Raw genomic sequence first — 17,649 nt, 5'->3', positions numbered from 1 at the left:
TTTTGTAGTGAAGAACATAGGACTAATCAAATGAAACTATGTTAATGAATTCTCTCAAAAAAATTTAGTGTCAATAATGCGTTTCAATGCAAGAAGTAAATCAATTGGATTGCAGGTATTTTTCAAGAAGCTTCTAGAAAGTTCCAACAAAAAGATTTTCAGAGTAAATAGTAAATTTTAGTGATTCCTTTTTTTTGGTCCAATTTAAGACTCCTCGCTGTGTTAGGCACTGTTTAAGTCTCATTAATGTGTTGGCCACTAAAAAGTTGAATTAGTGAACTTACTCCATGAAATTCTGGTAGCATGGAGAGCACAGACATATCTTACAGTTTTGCTGTCCTATTCAGAAGCAGGTTTGGTTTGGGGTTTTTTTTGGAGTGTTTTTTTCACATGGTTTTAGACAGTCTTCTCAAATTGATTAAGGCATAAGAATGAAATCAAAGAAACTTCCCAATCAGAGTTTGTCACTAGTAGGCTCGATGAGGAGTATCTGTCACAAAGCTTATCAGCACCATTTTTGTATCTGCAACTGGTTAATTTTTTTTCCCCCTCTTGTTTTTCTTTAAGCTTCAAGAGACGGTCAAAAGGAAGTTGGAAGGCGCACGTTCACCTCTCAATGGAGAACAGCAGAATGGAGTTTGTGACGGGAGCTTCTCTCCGACCAGCAAGCGGATACGGAAGGATGTTCCAGGCATCGAGGCAATCAACAGCTTGCCCAATAATTTGCCTTTGGCTGCTGTTTCTCCTCTTCACCAGCTCGACATGAAAGCTCCCCTGCCCCTGCAGAACAGTGGAACTCACGGTAGTGGTCTAGAAGACTTGGGTAAAAACGGTGGGCTTTCTGAGATAAAGCTCCCCGTTAATGGGTGCAATGAGCTAGACGATAGTTTTAACATCCTGCAGAACAAGGAGCTAAAGCAAGAGCCTTTGGATGACCCCAGCTGCATAGACACTTCTGAAACATCTCTTTCAAATCAGAACAAACTCTTCTCGGACATTAACCTGAATGATCAGGAGTGGCAGGAGCTAATAGATGAACTAGCAAACACCGTGCCAGAGGATGATATACAAGATTTGTTCAACGAAGACTTTGAGGAAAAGAAGGAGCCAGAATTCCCCAGGCCTGCCACGGAGACTCAGGAGAGCGCAAGCGTGAAAAGCGATCCATCTCATTCTCCATTCGCTCATGTCCCGTTAGGATCTCCCCAGGTGAGGCCTTCTTCTTCTGGTCCTCCATTTTCAAACGTCTCCACAGCCTCGAGCATAGCTTCTGTGTCCAGCGCCCCGCCAGCCCCCCTCCCTGCCGGCTCACCAGCAAACTGTGTTGTTCAGTCACCTCAGACCCCCAGCCAGGCCCACACGCCGGGCCAGACGCAGGCGCGCTCTGGAAATGGCTACCTTATGAATCCAGCAGCAGCAGCTGTGGCGGGATCAGGGCCTGGGCCTGTGAATATGCCGAGCGCTGACTTGTCTCCAGCAGAGCAGCTCAAGCAAATGGCAGCCCAGCAGCAGCAAAGAGCTAAGCTCATGCAGCAGAAGCAGCAGCAGCAGCATCCAAATCAGCCCTCAAGCTGGTCACCAGTGGGCCCTCCATCTAGTCCGTATGGAGGACCCTTCAGTGCAGACAAACCAAATAGCCCAATGATGTATCCCCAAGCCTTTAACAACCAAAACCCAATAGTGCCTCCTATGGCAAACAATCCACAGAAGACCACAATTAATAACTACCTCCCTCAAAATCACATGAATATGATCAGTCAGCAGCCAAATAACCTGGGCACAAACTCCTTAAGCAAACAGCCCAACATGCTTTCTTACGGCAACACCAAACCTCTGACCCACTTCAGCGCTGAGCTGAGTCAGAGGATGACCCCACCGATGGCAAATCCCAGCAAGAACCCCATGATGCCGTACATCCAGCAGCCGCAATCCCAGCAGCCGCAGATGCAAGCTCAGATGACGCACCTGAGCGAGGAACAGAAACGCATGCTCATCATGAAGCAGAAAGGAATGATGAACCAGCCCATGGCATATGCAACACTTCCTTCCCTTGGTCAGGTAAGCTTGAACGCGCAATCATGGGCAACCAAAGGCTTAGTGTCTCTTTGTACAATTTCCTCCTCCCTCCTCCTCTTTCTCCTGGAAAGTATGGAATGTTGTTGCAGACGCTTCTTGGACTTTTGACGTGGTGTCTTGATTATTTTAAGAAATTATGTTCTTAATGACTGAAATGATAATTGCTTTATGCTTTAGAAATGTTGTTAAGTGTTTTTCTGAACTAGCAGTCTTTCCCTGTGCTTCTACTGATGAGTGCTGAGGGCCACTAAGGGAAGTTTTGTGTTGGAAGTCACTCCTTGGAGGGTTTGTTTCCTTTTTTTTATGATGTAAGACTTCATGGGTTTGAATCCTAAACCACTGCATGGCTTCTACAGTGTAGCTAGCGTTGTAACAAAAAGACAGAGTGGTTGGCCCCTTCTTCTTGGGGCAGAGATCGAGCTGGCTTTGAACAGCACATTTGGCATTTTGGCTCAGGGAACAAAGGAAGGACGTTTGGGGTACTGAGTGCCTTTGGTTTGCACTGGAAGAAGTAAGCATAGCCGAATGTTTTTAGTGGCGCTTGAACCATGTGTGAAATGAAATGGTTTATTCTGGGACTTTGTAGCAGTCTTTAGCAGCCTCAAGTATTTTATTGTTATGAATCCATAATGTCTTTCAACAAGAGGCTAAAGCCATGTTGGCCTGAGTGACTCGGCGTAACGGTCTCACATGTATTCCATGCTAACCACTGGAGCAGCAGCTGCCAGGCTTGGGGATTGCTTTGGAAAGAATTGATGACCGATTTGAATAATGGTTATAGTAATGCCCTGTCGCCTCCTAAGCCAGCTGGGTATTCTTACTTGTGCAGCCCCTGTAAACATCCGCGCACTGTTGTCATGGAAAGGCTCGATAGCAAATGTTCTGAATGTTGTTTTAAGGGTTTTAAAAAGAATGAAAGTTGATAATCTGTTCACAAAGTAGGTGATGCCTTCGCCGAAGTTACGTGCCACCAAAAACGTGTCAGGAATTCTGATGTAATAGTTCACTAATAGTATTGTTGGTTGATAGTTTTGCTGTAACAGCTTTTTACCAAATTAGCCGTTTCCACACCACCTACGAGGAGTACTTCCTTCTGAGCCTGGTTTAACTGTGACTCACACTGTAATGCATGTAGCAATACAGCAACATTTGTCATTTCTTCAGCTTGTGGAGTTTGGGGATCCACCAATAGGAGGAGTAGGAGCTTTACCAGGCCAAAGCCCATCACGTATTATTTAAAATCAGTTGCAAAACAAAAAGAAATACTCATCTGCCTCCTGTTTTTGGTTCAGGGTGTATGGTGACAGCTCAAGGGTTTGTACCTTTATTTTAATTCTGCTTGCCTGTTGCATTAGAAATCACTGGTCTAAAGCCTCTTCCTTTTGGGAAGACTTATGTAGAGGAATACTGCAGTAACGACATAAAACTCAGGCTGTAATCTGAGCTACAGACTTGTCAGGTTGCAACTGAGAGGCAGAGGGTGTTTGATCACACTGTCTAATGCTTGATTGTTTCTTTTCTTTGTTTTTGTGAAATCTGTTGAACTTGGAGACCCTTCAAACATTTGAGGGGACAAACTGCCTATGTGAAGGAGTTAATGTCATCTCTTCCATTTCCTGTGTTGAGAAATTCATGTTAATATCTCACTGCAGTTCTCCAGTGTGAACAATAAACCAAAGTTTCATATATCTAATCTCACTCAGTTCCTTTTTTTTTTTTTTTTTTATGTAGGAAAAACTAGATATTTGGATACAAGTTTTCTTCCGAAAACATGTCCAGATATTAATTTCTATGTCATATGAAGAAGAAACTTAAGACAAAGCCATACCTTGTTATAGTATGTGCAATTCACATTTATTGACCCAGTCAGGACTAGGGACTTATTGCTTGTGTGTAGATGAAGAAAGGTCCCTTTACTACTTGTGGAACCCACTTGCCTATGCTGAAGGGATTTTGTTTGGTGAGGAAAGTTGAAATAATAGATTTCTAGCTGTAATGTATTTCTTAATTACTTCCCTTCCTGTTTCCCTGAAAAGCATTTTTCTGTGGAAAATTGAAAAGCTTATTATTGTGGGATGTGCTTGCTGGAAACAGATTGTTTTTGCAAAGGTGGTAAAAACAATATGTTGATATTGTTGAGTTAAATCCAGACTGATGCAGATTATCTGATCCTGCTACTTACTGCAGGATGCAGACAGTCAGACTTGCCAGAACATATATGGAAAATAAGGAGATTGCACACTTCAGTTTGAAATATATTTCTGAATGTGAAGTGAATGTATCTTTCTGTCAGTTTATAGTTTCTACTTTCATTGTAGTTTTGATTTTGCTACACAATTGTAAAAGTGTATGTGTTAAATGATCTTGAGGGTTTAACAAATGGCATTTAAGGGGGAAAAAGTTCTAGATACTGCGTCTTATGGTTAGCACTGTCCATATATTTCTGTCAGGTGACTGTTACAGGGGCATATTTGAGAACCAAAAGATGATTTAGGGAACATCAGACATGTACAAAAACGCCTTGTCTTATTTTCAGTGTACTGCTGTAAAATTGAAGTATGGCTGGTTGTGTGTATGTGTGCACACATGCACCGTGTACACTAATTAAACCCATGTTCTTCTGGGCCTAAGGTACTTCTGTTGCTAATAAGCAGAATTTTTACACGCACTCATTGCCTCAGTCATTGAGCATACTGTAGGGAGACACACCATTTTTTCAGTCCAGCTTGGACCTTGCAAGTGCTCTGTGGAGGTCAGTTCCCTGTCGCTGTCTTATTGGCGTGTCAGTGCTGGTGCTCAGGGCTTGTGTCCTGGCCTTGCTGAGCATCACTACGTACTTTTGTAAGCAGCGGTGAACAGCAAGAGAGAAAGCCGTGCCGTTCAATATCCATGTGAGCAATAGGACAAGCCGAGTGCTAAATCAGCAGCTTAGCTAGCAAAACTAGTATCCGACAAAGGCAGGGTTTCTCTAAAGTCTTTTCTACACTGTTGGTATTGAAAATTTTCCTGTCGCTTTGCTGTGCAGGTCCAGGACTGGTACTGGCACTGTGGTTGTGGCTCCCATCACGCTACTGCTGAACAACCCATATGCACTGAACCACTGTGTCCTCTATTTTATACTATAGCTTGTTCTTTTCAAAGGAGCACTGGATGGGGTATTTCTTGGTTTTTCCCAAAGCAGATACTGGTTTGGGTTTTTGAACCTGAAGGTAATTCTGACTGTTTTTTATGGAATTGACTGTTAAAACCAAGGTCAAATCCTCACCCATCTGTATTCAGCAAAAACCATGGTCAGATCCTGACCCATCTACCTTCAGCGAGGCTCCATCCTGCTACTAGTGTTCCCTTGTGCCCGACTGTTCTCCACTTGGTCAGGCTTGTACTTTGAAATCCCTGCTCTTTGCCTTGTCCCATGTACCCTGACCCTGATCTGCCCTAAAACCAGTCGTTAGTTTGTGAGTATGTGGCAGGTATTGCCCTTTAGCTTCTTGCTTTTTCTGGATGGTTCTTTCATTCTTACTTATCTGTGGCTATAGGCTAAAACCGCAAGTACAGATTTTCGCTTGGGCTGGTAACTTGTTAGGTATTTGAGGGGGTAGAGGTCCTCTGCTATTCTGGTTCCCATGTGGTAGTAAAAGAAATTGATTTCATACCAAGATGGAACAGGGCCTTTGTTTAAGCTTTTTATGTGATATAAGAAATAAAAGCAAGCAAGCCTAAACCAGCTTCCTCTCTCAAAACTTTGTTTAACCTAAAATGTTCCATTTAGGTTTTGAGGTGTGCATAAGGTTTTATGGGAGGCACTTTTTTCTTTTCATTTTTTCTTTTTTATTTTCTTTAAACCAGAAAGTAATTTCAAATTGGGAAAAGTGAAAACATTTTCTTTGGAAAATATCAGAATCATTAATTGTGCCTTTTCTTGGTTCCAGCTGTTCAATATGAATGCGTAATGGTAAGAGAAAAAAGCAGCCCAGTGGAATAAACGTTGAATGGCTGAGACAGGATTTGACGTTTTGAGCCAAGTGAGGGAGGGAGAGTAATGAGAGGTCGAAACAAAACAGAATTTTCTGTGGGTGTAAGAAAAAGAAACCCTAGACTGCAGCTCTTTGCCTGCATGGGACTGTGAGGATGCTGCAATTATAGTTCCTATTGAAACCACTAGTTATGTTGTTTGAAATTGGAGGGATGTGAATGAAGAGGAGAAATGACACCATACTGGAAGAATGTCTTCAAATTCTCTTTTCTGTCTTTTGTTTTAATCTTATCAATTTAAGATGTGTCATCTGCTCAGTCTGGTTTTGCATGTGAAGGATAAAGGGAGGGAGATCTGTGTCCAGAGAACATTTCCAAAATGTCTTTGTCCTTTCTAAGTGAAAAGGTGTGTTTCTCACCGGAATTGTAAAAGAGATTTTGTACTTTTTTGAAGGTTATCTTTGGGATAGTGAGAAAAAGAGATTGTTGATGTTTTGGGATTTGGCCTTTTTTCAAAGCCTACCTGAAAGTAAAGAAGAAAGTCTACAGATTTGTATTCATTGCATGAAAGTGTCACAGAAACGCAACTGTCTTACCAGATTTTAGGGCAGACAAGCTGGAATGGAAATAATGTCTGAGACTGTGAGGATGACTGGCTGAACAGCCTGTAGAGGTGTAGCGAATGCCTGTCTGTGCTGTGTTTGACTCGTAGCCACCGGTCTCCGCCAAAGGTTTGCCCCTGAGTTCAGGTGCAGGACCAGCCTTTTACAAACGCTGAAATTTGCTCCCCAGAAATCAGTCTCCCATAGATCTTAAGAACAGGCGGGTAAGCGAAATGTGCTCAGATGGGTTCTGACCATCTCACCAGGCAATTTGTAAACAGTAGCCTGGCTGCCTTACTGTTTCTGCAATCATCTGCCTGTTGCATTGGGCAGGGCACCATGTTAGCCATAAATGACTAGAAATGAGTGTTGGACAGCACTTGGCTAATATTAGGCCTCCATGGCATAATCCTAAAACCTGAGTTTGGGCTTGCTGCTATTTCCTCATTTTGTGACCCGCGGGCATGCACTTTTTAACCTAATACATACTTTGTTCATTCCATATGGTAAATGTCTTTCTGGAATACAGAGTTCTTTCTCTAGTCTAAGCCTTGCAAAATCAAAGTATAAGAGCACTGCTCCCATGCCCCAACAGAACCAATCATCTTCTCGTAGGAAAACCATAGATGTCTTGGGAGAAACCTGCTTTCCTGAAACAATGCTGACCAGTATTCCTGTCTTATTCTCTGAGTCATTGCTGATAAAGAACTGAAACCAGTTGTTCCATTGTTTTGCCAGAGAGCGTGTCAGAATAACCAGTCTTTTCCTCTTTTTAAATATCACAGTTGTAGCGGTTAATCTTTGGCTATTAGAAACTTCTCTGCTTGTCCACGACTTGTGAAAGTACGTTGTTGTACAATTTGCTTCTCATCTAGTTTCTTGAAGATTGTGTGAGTTACTGTCATCTGTAAAGAAATTGTCTACGTTACTTATAGAAGCAGAAAATTTGTATTACTGACTGCACGAAGTGTATATTAAATGTCCCCCATTTTAAAGTCACCATGACAGCATACTTTTTCTTCCTGCGTGATCTAGATTACTGTGTAAAGAGCAGTTTGTCCTGTTATTTAGTGAGGCTTGTTAGTCTGATGATAAAACATGTGCCAACCAACTCTCCTTTAGTTTTATTAGTTACGACTGCAATCATGAGGTACTGTGATTTTGAAATGTCTGTAGCCAGTAGCAGCGTATTTTTATGTAAAGTGCTACCCTTTCCTATGCATTTTTTGGCCTTTTTCTCCTTAAAGTGCAAGTTATCATCATCAATTTTAGTTTTCCTCTCTCATGGCCCATTCCACCTGCTTTCAGCAATGCCAGCCATAATCCATTTCTCATTGTTCATGAGCCTCTCTAACTCTTCTTGTTTATTGTATATGCTCTTAATGTTAGTATACAGATGGTGTAAAACTGTGTTCTTTCCATGAGCTTTTATGGTTGGATCTGTCATTAGCTGGTGACCCAGCACTGCTGAACCGTACTGGGATGTTCATGCTATGCTCTCCCCATACTGTGCTCTTCTGCAGGCTAGTTTGCTGCCTCTGAGCATCAGCATAACTAATTTAGCACAAAAAAGCTGATGCTTTCAATGCTATATGGTGACTGAAAGATCCACATAGCCTTTTCTTCATATAACGGCGTTCCAGTGTTCTCTGGAAAATCAAAAGCCCTCCAGCCTGTCCTGCTTCTTCCATGCAGGTGGTCACCTCTGAGAATCAGCATATTCGCTGCGGGAGAGCTACAGGAGCAAACCCAGTCATCCACTGATACCTTTAGTTTTTGTGGATCCAGAAAAGTGTTTATTGTGAGATGGTACCTGTCGTGTTTTGATGTTGACAGTGGGTTCAAGTTTATGAGTTGGATTCTGATATTCTCCATTTTTATTTTGAGGGAAGGCTTTTTTCATTTTCCTTCCATAATTCTCAGTTTTGCCAGTTTGCTTCTCAACAACTCAGAAATATTAATTAGACCTTCGTTTTCAAGGAATCTATATTTCTATGTTTAAATTCATGAGTATGTAAGCCTGAATGTCTCAAAAAAGTCAACTCATGCCCTGTCACACTGCAGGTCATAAATACTCAGAAATTCTAAAATTGCTTTGAAATCGTGCGCTTGTAAAAATCACATATATTGGGGGTGGGGGTGGGGGGTGGCAGTTGTTCTCCTGTTTTCTGAACTGCTAGGATTCTTGTTTTCCAGCTCTCCTTTAGCCATCTGGGACAGAAGTTTACTCTTGATTCTGCTTTACCTTTTTGACTCTAAAATATGAAAGGAGAACACATCAAATTATTAATCTTACGATAGTGTTGCAAGATAATGTAATACTGGGGATTTTCCTTACCTCCATTTCAGTGTTACCTGTCCTTGTACTACCCAACTGGACGATTAAGGTTATGGTGCAACTCCAGACTTCTTTCTCGGAAGCGGCTCTTTGGTTGTGTTTGTATTTCTAATGTGTCACGTAGTCTTTTTAGAAAAGACCCCTCACAAAAACAAATGGCATTGTTTCCAAGTTACTCTCTGTAGTGAGGACATGGCTGAAGTAATTGCTCAGCGTGTACTGACATTGCTTCATTTGCCACCGACAAGGAGGCTGTGCCTGCCTTTTCTGCGTGGAGTGGATTTACTAGACCTTGCAGCTAACAGCGGTAATAAAAGCAGCAGCAGCTCCTGACCAGATATAACAGTACAGATTCAGAGCTACGGGGGCCTTTATTTCATCATTGTTTCAGAGGCACAAGGAATATCTCGTCTTCCTTCTCAGCCCAACCTTCCAGGTCTTACGCTAACCCACACCGAGGTCGGTGGTCAGCTTTCTCTTGCCAGTAAAGGGAGTCAAGCAAGCCTTGCAGCTAATTTTGGAAGAGAAGAGGCTTTGCTGGGAAGGCCAAGGAAGGCTTTGCAGCTGTCTACCCGTTTTCCACGCTGCAGGCAGTTCTGCAGGGGACACTTTCCAAGTCAGCCAACCATAAGAAACAGCAGACGTGTTGTATGCTGCATACCTCTGCTGTGAGCAAGCAGAGGGGCATTTAACAGTGGCCTTCTGCTAACACTCACTGTTGTGTGTTGTATCTGAAGATAACTCAGACCTAACCATGTTTCCACAGAAGAACAGTTTAAAGTGTATCTTTTCCCCATATCATTTTAAAAGATCTATTTCCAAGTAAAGAAATGATTAGTCTTCATCAGGCATGTAACAGTCCGCTTAGATTAATGAGAGCTGGACCCTTACTGCTTGCTCTGCTGATTGTATGAGATGAGCTGGACTGCTTCCTTTCAGGCTGCATTTCCACCCCTAGCAGCGCTTCCAAGCCTGAGTGTCATTTTGTGTATCTCTGCCAGTGTTAGATCTAAAATTGCCTTTTGACTCTTCTGTTCTGCAGGGAGCAAACTGTTAGCAAATCCCCGGCTGGGAAAACCACTTCCAGGTAGAGTCTGGGAGTTTATTCTTCAGTTTAAGTGTAGTCTCATTGTCTTTTCCAACCTTTGTAAAGAAAACTAAAGACTGGAATAAAAATTAACACTCTTTCCATCTCTTTTTCCATCTCCCTCCTATAGCAGGGGCTTATACAAACTGAGTTTTAATTCCAAGCAAACTTGTACATTTTTTATTAGTATTTGAAGAAAAGATTCATTTTACATATAGAAATACTTTTGCAACAAGAATTATTATTGAATAAGCAGTACCCTCCCCCTGTGCTCCCTTTACTGCGGGAGGGCTGGAATGACTCTGCTGCTTAACTGGGTTAAGTACGTTTCATGCAGTTTCTGTTCTACGCTGATGACCCAGCCTGCTATGTCAAGGACCTCCTTTCCTTTCCCTGCATCCTCCCTCTGCTCAGATTTCTGTCTGTTAAGGAGCTTGCAGAAAGCAAAACTGCTTATCAAATAATCAGTCAATAAGGGTAAAGGTTATAGGGTATCCTGTAATTAAAAAGCCTATGTTGAACTGTTAATAGGTTGTGGTTATTTTAAAAGCAAACTCTGTCCTGTTCTTTTTATTTTTCCCCCAATCTTATTTTTTTCCCTGCCCTGTGACATGTAGGTGACTCCTTCCCTGTCCATAGCTCTACACTCAGGTGAACAGAAGAAGAGACGCCATCGGGGTGGGGGTGGGGGTGTGTGTGGGGGGTGTAAATTAAGGGAAGTCAGCATGGGGTCTGCCTTGCCCGCCGTAGGGCATTTTGCTGGGGGGCAGGAGTGTGGGCAGCACCCGATGCTGTATGCATCCTCCTTTGCCGTCTCCTGCGCCAGCTCCTCTTTCCTGTTTGCAGGCTCACTGGCAAAGGCAGTGGCTTTGGGGGGCAGGGGGGGCAGACAAGAAGGGCTGCCCTGTTTCCAAGGCAGGGCTTTGGTGCGTGTAGAGAGCCAGCCTGGGGAGCGAGGCAGACCACTGGGTTCCCCTCCCACCATATCCATCACCAGAGTTACCAGTGTAATGGGGAAATGGGCTCCTTGATGAGTGCCTTTCCAGCTGCTCCTGAAGGTAGTCATGTCTGTCCGATCAAGCTGACAAAAAAAAATATGTTGCGAGGGAAGAAAATCTTTGTATTTCTGCTGTGGTGGTGCTCAGCTTGGGCCTTTGTGCGAGGTGTGGGAGCCACATGTCAGAAGAAGTAGTGCCCACCTCCAAGATCTTGCAGCTAATTAAAGATTACACATAGGACAGCTTCATTTTGGGTAGAACTGTGAAGAGCTCAAAAAATCAGAAATGCCACAATTGAAGTTGTCCACGGCTGTCTTTGCTACTCAGCAAGGTGCAAGAAATGGCAGAAGAGGAAGAGGGACACAGGGAAAGAAGCTAGAGCATAGAAATATCTTAGGGGAGGCTGAGCACTGCCAGAAGGAGAAAATCCCCTGCTCTGTTGCAATCCCCGTGTTCCTTAAATGTCTTCCCCCACTAGAGCAGCATCCCAGTGACACTGAAAGAGGCTGCTTGTTTATCCCAAGAGCATGAATACAGCTCAGCTCTTTTGCTCGAGGAGAACATCAGTAAGTACCGATTAATGTTCCAGCCAGGAACTTAGGACCAAGTAAGACTCGTATTTTCAGAGGAAAAGTAATAGTCCCACCTTCATTGGCTCATTTTCACTCAGGGCTTGTAGCTCAGGAGTGTACTGAACTTGTGAGCAGACAAACGTCACTGTGTTTTGTGGAGTTACATGTGGAGCCCACCAGGTCTTTTTAAATTTGCATACGCATACTCCTTTGTGACTAACATGCTTTTGTGGACATACATTACCAGGAGCTTTTCTGTCCTTTCTCTAAAGCAGTGTGACTTACAGCCTGCTTCTGAGCCATCGGTGGGGGGCCTGCCCACCCGACCCTGGAGCAGCACTGCGGTGCCAGGACCGGTGTCAGCATGGGTTCAAAGCCTTGAGCTCAACTTCTGCTCTCTGTGTGTCTGTGTGAAGGAGCGCTCTTTGATGAGCAGTCTACGCTACCCAGCTGGCTATGATGTTCCAGCTCGACAGTGAGGTGTACCTTGTACTTCTGAATTACTGTTTTGTCTTTTATTTTATCTATGTGGATCCTTATTCTCGTGCTTTCCACAGCATTTCTGGATATTCAAGCCTAATGCTACCATGCTATTGGCACGTGTGTTCCCTCCAGAAAGATTTCCTGATGTCTGCAATGTGTATGTGTCCATAGTAGGAACACTTAATACCTCTTGAAAGACTGTCCCAGTAAGTGGTTAAGTGCAGATTTGGAGTCCTGCATTCAGGAGGTTCTGCCAAATCCCAGCTGATGCATCTAATTTGCTAAAGAATGTGGCTTCTGCTCTCTCAGCAAAGATTTCATTCCTCATGGGCAGTGGGAAACTTTCCCTTTTTATGTTATTGTTCACCAGCTTAGTATTAAGTCTGAGACAGCCAACTTTGTTGCTAAGGAGAAAAACCAGTCTGTTGGTCCCTACATTCTTCATTCTCATGTAGTGCCTGTGTACATGTATTTTTGAGTCCTCCTGCCCTTATTTAGCCCCTTTTCCTGTATGTGAGATTAGCCTGCAAGTGTGTCTTACGCATCTAACCCCATTCTGTGTTAGCGTATCTTCCAAAGAGGTGCCTTCCTCATTTACGCCCGGTGTGAGCTTGCGAGCAGTTCTCACTCTGCAGTAGGGGTGGGAGCTGCCTGGAGACAGTTGGGTATCTCATAAAAAAGCAAAACTAAGTCCAGCAGCACTGTCACAAAATCATGTTTTAATGTTTTTTCTGTCTCCTTTTAACTTCTGTTTCACGCTTGTGCAATATTAAAGTCTATTCCTCACTCCAGAAGCTCTGTCTTTAGCTGCTCTTGCTAGCATCCTTCTGTAAAATCTGTTCTGCCAGGTTCCTTGCTGCTAGCTAGAATCTCATTTTTTTGAAAAACAGAGGTATACCTGTAAGCTGTCTTTTGTTTCCTTACGCTGTTTGGAGAAACTGAGGGGAAAAAACAATGTTTTTTAACAAAACAGAAAGAAAAATAGTTTGAAAGGGTCAGCCTAGAAAGAGTTTAAGGTCTGCCCTGAGAAGATGACTCCTTCTTTTATGACGTGATATTCCTTGTAGTCTTGAGAGTTAACATCCTCAAAAGAATCTGCATTTTAATTTTTTTTTAGTATAGTATTGCCTAGAGAAAGCAAAATTCCTGATGAGATTGCCCAACATGCGCTTCCCAGGGAATTATTTTTCCAGCATGTACTTCTTTCCCTCAGAGACCAGCAGGTTAGCTTTTTTTAAAAAAAAAATCTGTCCTATATAATTTGGCCATTCCTTTTCTCTCCCCTGCTACTCCATGAGCCATTTTTCTTTCTCTCCCTCCAAGCTCCCTGCTCAAGTTTACCCTCTGTTTCCCCTCATCCAGCTTTTATTTCTCTGCCTCCCCTTCTTACCCATTTAATAGCATTGTGTTTTAGTATTGTCACAGTGTGCAAGAAATCACTGTAGACACCACAGCTTTCCGTGGTCTGTATACCTCCAGCAGATGGAAATAGTATGAAATATTTGTTGTCATATCAAATGTTTTTTTAACCGGTCATGGGATAGATGAGGGACTGGGGGATCTTGGCTATAATCTCACTAATGTGGTGGCACCATCCATGTGATACATTTGGTCTGCCCACTAATCCATCTCAGCCAGGACTTTAATGTTCTGAACTATGGAGCAGCTTCACTGGATCAAGATTGTTTGTGGCTAAAACAAAACTAAAAAAGTAGGAGTTTTCTGTTGTTGAATTGCCAGTGACATGTAGTTTCCCACACCTTGAGGATTTGTCTCTGGCAGTAGAATGCAGTAGATTAGTCTTAAAGCCCTTGCATTCTTACAGGTGGAAAAGCAATTTTCAGTGATTTTTTGGGGTGACTTTTAAGCTATATGAACGATACCTTCTGTTGCCCTTCATGTTGTGTGTAACTGGTCTCATCATTTGAAGACAGCTTCTCTGTTCCCACAGAGAGATGCATAGAACAAAAATATTTAGAGCCTTTTAAGACATTTCTGGAATAGCTGACTATGTACGTCACGAACTGAACAATGCACACAGACGTAGTAAAATTTAGTGTATGTGGTCACTCTGAGGCAGCGAGGCAGTATTTACCTCATTCATTTTACCACATGGGGGTTGCTAGTCCAGGATCAAGAAGAAACATCTCTGTGTTTCTGGGAGGTACCAGTGGCTTTACAAAGCGCTTGCCCATGCCCACCAATCTCACTTTATGCTGTAAAAGAGAGCAAGGTGGGGAAAATGTATGGGACAGTACCAAAAAACTGGTATGCCTGAAGCAGATGAAGCTTTGAGTTTCAGTTGATGTCGGAGATTTCATACCATGACACAAAAAGAGTCACCGGCTGCACTGCTGCAAGAGTTTCTGTTTGCGCTTGCCCGGTTCCTGCACCTGGTTTGCAGACAGCACGGGGATTACATCCTCAGTCCTTCCCAGGCCGCAGAGAAGAGCGAAAACCGCTACCAACAAAAATAATCCTTGACTCCGGTTACATAAAGGGTGGGCTGTTTTCCAAGGGCCCTGCTGAAAGGGACACAGGTGTCACCTGCAGACACACTCGCAGCTTGAGGCAGGCTGTGCTGGCTAGGGATGGCCAGCACGCCAGGTGCTCTGCCAGCGTATGATTTTAAAGCTAATGAAGCGGTGGAAAAGGCTCCAGTTAGTCACAATGCAGTGGTGGTGATGACTGGGGTCAGGGTGGGGTAAAACCAAGGGTCCTGGGGCAGCCCTGCAGGAGAAAGCAGCTTGTGGGAAGAGCGGGGCCTCTAAGCTCTCTTGCCTTAGAGTGAAATCTGCGCTGCTGGCCCCTCCTGACTCGGTCTTGTGTGCCTGTCACGGTGTGCATGTGGCCATGACCACATGTTGTATGTGTTGCTGCGAGCTGAGCACGGTGTTTGCCCCTGCAGCTTGGCAGGGGAAGCTGAATAAGGACCAGCAGAAACCAAACCACTCACAGTTTATTATCCACACACCTGTCCAGAGCACCCTGCTTACCCACCGTGCCTCCCAGCCACCCCGCAAAGCCTCCTGCCAGAGAGGGCTCCTGTGCTTTGGCTCTGGGCAGCGTAGGTCACAGCAGAGTGGAAATGTCAGGGCTGTAACCTCAGCAGAACTCCCAGTGTTGCAACTGCTATCGCTTTTTATATAGAACACAACAGCAGCTGCGGGGTGGCCAGCGCAGACTGGGCGCTCCCCTGGGTGCACTCCAGCATCGCTGCTTTTACCAGAGGCAGCTTAGGTGTCTGCTTTCTTCTGCTTCAGCTCAGGTCCTCTGCTCTAGGTAACGGGTACTATGCCAAAACACCCAAAACATTAATGTAGGTAAATGAGCTGCTTTACTGATGGACCTGAGAAGCACATTCTTCTGGAAAAAGTATGGACTCTGGAAAATCCTCATGGGTAAATCTGAAATCCATGCATTGCAGAGGACACTGAATGGCAGGGCACTGTTTTTAAACTGGTTTTTTATCACCTTTCAGATTTTTCAAAAAAAAAAAAAAGTGGGTTATTTTGATTGATTTTAAATTAATTGAGAATCACATGGTGTCTCTCTCCTCCATTTCCCTTACCTATTCCCTTGCTTTTCTTTTTCCTTTAATAGACTGTGCTTTGTCTTTTCAACTTAGTGAGTGCTTTCTCACCTACACAGCCCAAGTCAATGAAAGCACTTATGTAAGGATTGCAGTCTGCCCCCTGTGCCTCTTAATGAAATTGAGAAATGTTTGGGGTTTTTTCCTAGTTCTTTAGGGTTAGATTCTTCTTTCCGAAAAGATTCTTCTTTCTCAAAGGCTCTTTTTGGCCTCACAAAATTAGATCACCACGATGCAAAAAACAGCCCACTGTGATCACAGCTTAATTACACAATGCCTGTGCTTTCTTCAGCATTGTTCCCATCTCTTCAAGATTAAGTCAGATCCAGCAGGTTGGACCTTTGATCTGCATAATAAAGAACAAGGAGGCAGTTTGTAAATCCTTCCTTTCCATCTTTATTCTTTGCAGTTTGGGACCTGAAGTCTTGAAATAATTTTTGCTTGCTAAGAGGAAACTTTATGTAATATATGTGGAGATGCTATTATGCTAATTAGCGTTGTTAGGAAAAATCAATGTATGTATGTCATCCAACAGCAAGCAATGATCTTCTCACAATCAGCAATTTATCATACATTGCCAATGCAGTAGGGCTAGGGCTATTTTATTCAGATAAATTTCTCATTCATTTAGTCAGTAAATCATGGTGCACTTCATGATAGTCATTTTTAATGTGATTGCATTTTGTTAAGTTTTAATCACGCATAATGGATTTTCTCTGACGATGAGGTCAACCTGTAGTCTCTTCCTCTGTCATTTGTATCTTACTGTCCCAGCATGGACAAGATCACAGCCATAGCTGGATGCCCCAGACTAGGAGGGGATAAGGAAATACAGGAGGCACAGGCAGACAAGCTGTTAGGATTGTTTTTAAGCATCTGATGCTTAGGTGAAGATTCACCCTAGGTGGAGATTTACCCTAGATGGAACAACAATAGATTATACTTGCTGTATCTTTGAGTCTGAGTGTAACTGAATTTGCTTGAAACCTGTGTTTGATGAGCTCTCCAATGACACTTTTGAGCTGACAAGTTTGAGTCAGGGCTGCAGGAGCACCTTTATTCCACTGGATACCTTGGTACGGATGCAGCTGGTGCTGCTCTTTTATCTGCAGTCCATGCTGAACTTTTTCATTGGAAAAGCAATGGAATACAGGGTGTGGAAGTGAGGCAGGGAACTGTGGCGGTTTTCGATGAGCAACGGGCTCTTTTCTTTGGCGTCTTCATCTTGAGTCCAAACTCTGCTGTGACTTGCTTGTTCTTAAGCTGGTAGAAAATGTCCCGTCATCTTTATTGACAACAGGAATGTGCCCTGGATCTCCCTTGCCACTTCAGTACAATTCTACTGTCCTTACTTATGTTTCTGGATGGCTGTGGGGTCTTTCCATTTGCTTCTTATATATGTGGTTTGACTGGATGTTCTTCCCCACTGAAACAAACCATAACTGTATTTTCTTTTTTCCTTTTCTGGTGGCTTCCCTATGTTTTGGTCATCTCCTTCCTCCCTGCACCCCCTTACAGTCTTTGTCCATTCTCCTTTCACTCTTACCTTCACACTTTATTCCTTTCTTCATTTTTGTTGACCGAAAAAACTCTTTCTCTTCATTCACCTCCCCATATAAAGCACAGTAAGCTCTCTCAGCATTACGTCCACTGAAAGGGGAAATGGGAATACAGGGAGGAGTGTTACAAAGCACTGGAGATGCTGTTTGGGTTCTAGCACTGTGCTGTTGACGTGAGGATCAGGCAGCCTCACGTCACACTGTCACCTGTATGGACGTGATTTTCTCTGCTTCCTTTCAATGGGTTAGTCTTCATATGAGATCCGTATATCATCTAGAAAGATGTTTGGGTTCCTTTGGGATACAAGGTACTACATGAGTATAAAATCCTCTTAATGTCCCAGAAGGCTGGCCATCGATCTTGGAAAAG

General features: G+C 43.4%; 1 protein-coding gene across 7 annotated transcripts in view; it reads left to right on the top strand.

Annotated features, from left to right (window-relative positions):
* The window catches only part of MAML3 (mastermind like transcriptional coactivator 3), a 326,795-nt gene that overhangs the window by 230,669 nt on the left and 78,477 nt on the right, over window positions 1-17,649 (top strand). For all 7 annotated transcript variants that reach the window (XM_080402717.1, XM_080402718.1, XM_080402719.1 and 4 more), the window contains one exon: window positions 568-2,058. In XM_080402717.1, the coding sequence (XP_080258843.1) occupies window positions 763-2,058 (1,296 nt within the window). In that variant the 5' untranslated portion in view covers window positions 568-762. The remainder of the gene's footprint in view (window positions 1-567; window positions 2,059-17,649) is intronic.

The sequence above is a fragment of the Falco punctatus genome (genome assembly GCF_963210335.1).
Source record: "Falco punctatus genome assembly, chromosome: 1".
Lineage (NCBI taxonomy): Eukaryota > Metazoa > Chordata > Aves > Falconiformes > Falconidae > Falco > Falco punctatus.
Note: the sequence above shows the minus strand (reverse complement) of the source record. Positions and strands in the feature narration are given on the sequence as shown.